This window comes from Etheostoma spectabile, chromosome 2, assembly GCF_008692095.1.
Source record: "Etheostoma spectabile isolate EspeVRDwgs_2016 chromosome 2, UIUC_Espe_1.0, whole genome shotgun sequence".
Lineage (NCBI taxonomy): Eukaryota > Metazoa > Chordata > Actinopteri > Perciformes > Percidae > Etheostoma > Etheostoma spectabile.
In genome coordinates this window covers 5,833,257-5,840,308 of record NC_045734.1, presented here as the reverse complement: position 1 = coordinate 5,840,308, position 7,052 = coordinate 5,833,257, and the positions used below count along the sequence as shown (strand labels likewise).

The following is a 7,052-nucleotide window of genomic DNA, read 5'->3' as shown; positions in this document are numbered from 1 at the left end:
CACGACTAAAACAACTTTTGAACGTACACATGTTCAACAAAAAGAAGTTATCTTCCAACCCTATTTTGCAGCGGCACCGCAGCTTTTCTCTGGTGCATAGCACCACCCGAGATGATTATGATTGGTTTAAATAAATTCCAATAAACCAGAGCATTTTTTCTCCCATCCCCGAATGCTATGTGGAAAGCAAGACTAGTTTTTGTAACTCTTGATGTCTAGGGAATAAGATTTATTCTTCTTTTGTGTACATTTTATGATTTTCATAATTTCAGTTAGGTTAATAATCTTTGGTTCTTTTTCAGGACACATCCGAATTTCAGACCTGGGCCTCGCTGTTCAAATCCCCGAAGGGGAGACGATACGAGGGAGAGTGGGCACTGTTGGATACATGGGTAAGAATTGTGGTAACCCTCTTCTACCTCCTTTCTTTAGTCAATTCTTACGTCCTTCAATACTAAAACCACTGCAACCATTCCTTTACCTTATCTGTACAATTATAAGCTTTCTTCCTCTCCTTATGACCTTTTATCAACTGTCTCCGTTCCACTTGATTCAGATTGTAAACCTATCTGTCAGGTTTGCTACTTGAACTGACCTCACTTTTCTCACCCCTCACCCCTACGTCTTCCCCCCTCCCTCAGCTCCCGAGGTGATCCAGAACGAGAGCTACACCGTCAGCCCGGACTGGTGGGGGCTGGGCTGCCTGATCTTTGAGATGATACAGGGCCAGTCGCCCTTCCGCAAGCGCAAGGAGCGTGTCAAACGGGAGGAGGTGGACAGACGAGTGCGCGAGGACCCAGAGGAGTACTCTGATAAGTTCGCAGAGGAGGCAAAGGACATCTGCAGACAGGTGAGAGTGAGGAGATGGAGGTGACAGATGGCTGTGGGGTTAGAAAAAGAGTAGGAGTTAGCAAGTAGTAGTAGTTAGAAAGAGTAGTAGTCAGTAGTGTAACGAGAGTACATTTCCAGGAAAATTGCCTGACATCTGGCGCATGAGTTGTCGTTCTCAAACTCCGTTCACTTTAGGGGAAAAAAACAACAAACTTCGAGCGAGCAAGGTACACGCTGAAAATCGCAAGTTAAGAAGAAAATTTGGATCGTTCAACAAGGCAGCCTTGTTTGGTTCTTTCAGGGAATAATTGCAAAAATGTACCAATAATATGTTTATGGCATTTACTATCTAACTGGGACCTTTTGGTGCAGATAGAGGATTGCTATGGACAAAAACACACAGCAAATTACATTTATCCATCTATCCAGCTAATTGAAATGGCTCATGTTAGTGTATTGTGTGGACAGTTAACTTTATTTTATTTTTTTTTACTCACGTCACCTGTAACGTTACTGCAGCCTGAGGCACACCTCCCCGGTAGTGTCAGTTAACTTTATTTAACATTGCATGTGGTGTTTTCTTTTGCGGGGTGCAAATGTTCCCCCGTACAAGTTCTGACCTGAGACTGTTTTGCAGAGTCACCCTTGCTGCTTTTGGAAGTTGGCGGCACCCAAGGTGATTGTGATTGGTTTAAAGAAATGCCACTAACCGAGAGCGTTATGGACTAAGGTCTGGCATAAAGAAACTATAAAAATCCTGGAAGCGGAGGAATGAAGACAAAGGAAGGAAAGCACATTAACAGAGCGTAACGGCAAATAAGGACATGGATGGGTGTGGCTGAGGGGGTGGTGGAGAATAATGCAGAAAAAGCATTGTCATACCACTTGGAGTTGACTTTATGTTCATGTCTCTTTGATAAATTACATGAACAGGTTTATAATACTGCAATAACTGCCTTTTATTAATACAAACAGTAGCTGTTGCCTCAATAGGTCTTTTATGTTCTGCCACTCAAAAGACACAGTGACACATTAAAAGCAGAAGTTGCACAGTGAGATATTAGAAACAACAGCTTTGTTTAAAAATACACCCGATTTCGAACAAATGTTGTTCAAAGTTTAAACCTATGATCTCTTTGGCCACTTGAAGACAGTGGACGAAACACAACACTGACCAAGTATCACCTTTTGAAGTTGCCAAACAGTTGCATATTTACACATCTAGCTGACATGGAGCAACTTTTATTCATATTTCTGGTGACCTGATGAATGTAAGTCAATCGTGCAAATCGTATCTTTTCTTTCTCTGTTTCTGTCTCCACCAACTCCTGAGAGAAATATTTGGCTCTTTAGCTGCTAAATGTTCCTCTCACAGTATGTTCACCAGGGAGTTGGTGTCTGTTGCACTTTTTCTGTTTGGTGCTGGATAGGAACAAAATGGGTTTATCAGGGCTGAAAACAGTGCTGATCAGAGCAGTAAGACTGAATCCAAACCGTACATTTTCAGACTGTAAAACCAAACCAATGAGATAAAAGATGCTAAATAGCTCTGTAGAACTGAGGGGAACCGCAGAGCTGATAACTCAAGGAGTTCAGTTGTTTAGTAGAACTTAGCTTGAAATCTTTCCATCCGGCTTTCACCTTTTGTCTTCCACAAACTCACCATTCTCCAAGAGGGAGCCACTAAGCGGCTTTGCCTCTGAACAGGAGGGGACTGGACGTTTTATTTGTGTGACGCAGTGGAACATTCTGACCCGAGGTTCAGCAGATTCAAAGACTCCCCAGGGAGAGGAGGAGAAAGAAAAAAAGGTTTCAGCAAGAAATGGGAGAAAGATAATCAGGAAGGGGGAGAAAATACAAGAGGGTGGTGGTGGTGATAGGGAGGGAGGGAGGTGGGGGGGGATTACCACAGCCCAAAATAGAAAAGTGATCCAAGTTGTCAAGAGCAGAAAGTGAGATTGAGAGTCTGCTTTGAACCCTGGTGTAAATTGGGCAAGAGTTGTGCAAAGGCGAGAGAAACGATGGGGAACTAGAAAGAGAGATGTGGTGAAAAATGTCAAATCCATTGGACTGTTGATTGTGAACGCCACCAGCTTTTTGGGTGACAACAGGGCCAGTGAGAGTGTCTACTAGTAGCCAAACCACTAAACAGCACTCATCCACTTCATAAGCCTGCTGTACTGTAGATGGTAATATTATCCTGAAGCTCTCATAGAGAAGGCAATAGCGCTCTCTAATTCTATCCATGATGGTGCTGCATTAACCCCTGAGTGCATGGATTTGTATCTGTCTTTATTAGATTACATTAGGTCAGATACATAAAGGCAAGCGGATTACACGCAAACTACGACCATGTGTGTGTTTTGTATACATTGCACTAAAGTGATTTGTCAAACTTTTTTTTGTGATGTATTTAAAATACATTTGGCTGTAATTTATCTGCCAAAGCCATTTAGGCTAACAGCACATCTTAAGAGAGTTGCAATATTTAAACCTCTTCCTCCTCTTCTTCCTGCTGCGTGTCAGCTCCTGGCTAAGGACCCCAAGGAGCGACTGGGTTGTCAGGGTCGAGGGGCCATAGAGGTCAAGCAGCACCCCATCTTCAGAAACATCAATTTCAAACGGCTGGAGGCCAACATGCTGGACCCTCCCTTCAGCCCCGATGTAAGGACCGCACACACTAACACACAAACTAGAGTGCATACAGGCTCAATTCACAGCTTATAGCCAGGAAATGCCATTGTCACAAGTAAACAAACACTTCCACTGTAATGTAGTTATCATGGTAGCTGGTGGGGGTGGTGAGAAGCATGCGTGTGATTTCACTATCGTTTGAAATCCCAACTGGCTGACAAAATGGAAAACATGCTTTCTTCTACAGCGATTAAAGCAGAGTTGCTCTTTTGTATGGTGATCATCACTAATACCTCCAGTGGCGCTTGTGAACAGTAGACGGCTCTGGTCATATTAAGAAACTGTCAATGGTGAATATGTGTAACTATGGAGTGTAACACAGACCACTACCCTCCTGAGCTGAATGTAGTTCAACCAAAAACACTGTAAGCTTTTATTCTATGCTGCACTCATAGATTTCAAAGCTGTTCATGGGAATCAATACATTTTCAGTGTCAAAAAATAGCCCGAGTGAAGAGAGTGACTGACCTGAGAGGTTAAATCAATAGTTGACAGTAGATAGTGCTATCCGCGTTTCTATTTTGGACTATTCAGAACAATTGGGCCTTGCTGGGGAGAACAGAGCAGCAAAAAGTCTTCAGTATTAAAGACTTTCATGTTATTAAAAATAACAATCTGATTGATTTCAGGATCAGTATTCCCCCCTTTCATCCAAAATAAATACACTTTTCACAGTTCTCTCTCTCTCTCTCTCTCTCTCTCTCTCTCTCTCAGCCCCGGGCGGTGTACTGTAAAGACGTCCTGGACATTGAGCAGTTCTCCACTGTCAAAGGCGTGAACCTTGACCCCACAGATGACGACTTTTACCACAAGTTTGTCACAGGCAGTGTCTCCATCCCGTGGCAGAACGAGGTACAGCAGGCTCAGGCCTCTGAGATGATGTCATCGTTCAGTCACAACAGACTGATACAATGCAGTACAGCACTGGTGACATAAAAGTACCCGTATTAAAGATTAAGAGTAATGAAGAAGTATAAATCAATGTAAATGCTTTTGTGCAATTGCCTGTGAATGACTCACGTTGCTGAATATGTATGTGACATGAGGAAGTGTTCATTTGCGTTATAAATGCCCAATCCAAATAACCAGATACCTGTAAGGAGGGTTGCGTTTTAAATAAATGGCACCCATCCACAGGTGGAATGTAACTAAGCACATTTACTCAAGTACTGTACTTAAGTACAGATTTGAGGTACTTTACTTGAGTCTTTTCATGCCACTTTTTAGTTCTACTCTGTTTTACTCCACTTCATTAATCTGACAGCTTTAGTTACTAGTTGAATTAGCAGTTAAGATTGTTGCATACAAAACACATGCAGTTTATGAAATACAATGTTTTAGCATAGTATTTATTATTTAAAATACCCAACAATATATATAAGTCCAGCTGAAATGATTAGCTGAATAATCACTTAGCTGATTGACAGAACTGTCTGGATTTTTTCCAGTTTCTAAAATGTGAGGATTTTTCTGCATTGAGTTCTTTTACTTTTAATACTTTAAGTACATTTTTGTGATGATACTTACATACTCCTATCTAAGTAACATTTTCAATGCAGGACTTTTACAGTGTGGTATTAGTACTATTACTGAAGTAAATGATCTGAATACTTCTTCCACCACTGCACCCACCCTCATGCTGACGCACAGACCTTTTGTTGAACCAAACTCCTAAGGAAGTGAAAGTTATCAGGGTAGAAAACTCAACCTCTTGTCCTTTTTGTAGATGATTGAAATGGAATGCTTTAAAGAAATCAACGTCTACGAGACTGATGGGACTCTGTGCTCCGATCTGGATGTGAACCGGCCTAATCCTCCACCAAAGAGAGGCTTCTTCTACCGCCTGTTCAGAAGAGAGGCAAGTGCTAGTGCTCCGACAACTGTTCGAGGGGGTGGGGGCTAAGGTACTTCTTCTCCTCCTTCATTTCTTCCTTTTTTTTTGTAGTTATGCCATTCCTAGTTTAAGGCTGAATCTCATTTCTCTGTCTGACCCCTTCCTCTAGGTTTTGTGTGTTCACGTGAGAGTAAGGGCTGTCCCAATACTCATTTTGACCTAGGGCTAGGGGTAGACGAATGGGTGTATACCCCTTTAAATTAAGGCCTCTGTTTTCCTTTCTATCCCTTTGCATATTCCTTTTTGTATTTGTTGCTGTGCCATTTTGTCTCAGAAGATCTAAAACAGGATTTTTTTTCTTGAGAGGATCTGATTTGTGGTTGTGGGAAGACTTGATATCAAGCTTTACTTTGAAGATACGGTGATAAAACATATTTCAAGTCTCCAACGTAACTTCCACCTGTCCTTTATTATTAAGAACTTTCATTTTGTTCTTTACTTGTTTCAACATGTAGCTACCTCTGGGGACAAGGGGGTGACATGCCCCTCTTACTTCTCAAAATCCTACGTTTATAGTCTCAGTTTGGTTTTCTTCATAAAATCACTCTAAGCAGTGATCTGTTACTTTGGAAATGCAGATAAGACAAGCGAGTAGTTGATATAAATGTCATTATCACCATGTGCTCACAGCAATACGTTTTAAGGCAGCAGTAGTGAGTGCTGTGTGGACGTTTTTCTCGCCTTGCGTTTTGCCTTTTGGGCTACATACAGTCTGCTCTATCTTATTGGTGGAGATTGTCGGGGCTGTATTCAGCGTGAGAGAGAGGCTGCAGGCACTGCTCACCTCTGGATGTTTTTCAGGTAAAATAAAAAGTAAAAGATAAGGCAGCTCTTTTTAGTGAAAATGCAAATACAACATTATGAGAGCTCTGCATGGAAACTGCATGTCATTTCAAGTAGGGATATCACATTAAAAAAGCTGCATTTCTAGTGTTGTTAGACTACCTTTTTAAATGGGAAGCACAATGTCATCACAATTGGTTATTTGCTACCAAACCTAGGCCCATGCTTCAGTTGCATGTCTTGTGTCTACTTCTAACTTGCCCACAGTTGTGTGTTTGAGTGCCAGACACCAGCCTGGGCACTAGAGAAATACTTCTTGTTATGTGGTTAAGTTAAGGTGGGCGTTCTAGGAGAATGTCACCTCAACTTGCACATGTGAGATGTAGTAATGACAGTTGCTAAGGTTAGTGATATATCCTCACTTCTGGTTTTTCCCAGGTCTGTTTTAAGAGCGGTTACAGTGACGACGAGATCGAAGAGCCCTCGCGACTTTAAACCACTCCCTCCACCTGCCTCCTCTTCCCCCCCCTCGCCGCTGAACTTCACCACAAACTCCAACCAAGCGCAAATCTTAGGAACTCAGTGAATGTTGACCTGTATTTATGAGCTGTATTAAAAGTGTATTATAATTAAAGAAAAAAGTATGAGTTAAAAGATTTTGTACATTTGTACTTGAATTTATGTCTAGATGTATATTTTCACTAAAGGTTGTATTGTACAAAAAGCCATAAAAGTACCACTTGAATGCATACATTATGTTTTTATTTCCTTTTTATTTCCTTTTGGAATGAGTATGGATAATGTGTATTGGGGAGTTTTTTTAAGAAGCACAGTACCAGTAGTTTTTTTT

At 41.5% G+C, this 7,052-nt stretch overlaps 1 protein-coding gene across 3 annotated transcripts in view; it reads left to right on the top strand.

Annotated features, from left to right (window-relative positions):
• grk4 (G protein-coupled receptor kinase 4) overlaps positions 1-7,052 on the top strand; it is a 60,264-nt gene that overhangs the window by 51,950 nt on the left and 1,262 nt on the right. For 2 of the 3 annotated variants that reach the window (XM_032527511.1, XM_032527503.1), the window contains 6 exons: positions 303-392; positions 642-850; positions 3,358-3,495; positions 4,240-4,377; positions 5,252-5,383; positions 6,641-7,052. The exon at positions 6,641-7,052 is cut by the window's right edge and continues 1,262 nt beyond it. In XM_032527511.1, the coding sequence (XP_032383402.1) occupies positions 303-392; positions 642-850; positions 3,358-3,495; positions 4,240-4,377; positions 5,252-5,383; positions 6,641-6,697 (764 nt within the window). In that variant the 3' untranslated portion in view covers positions 6,698-7,052. Of the gene's footprint in view, positions 1-302; positions 393-641; positions 851-3,357; positions 3,496-4,239; positions 4,378-5,251; positions 5,430-6,640 lie in introns of all 3 variants that reach the window. The other variant, XM_032527505.1, reaches the window with a different exon arrangement.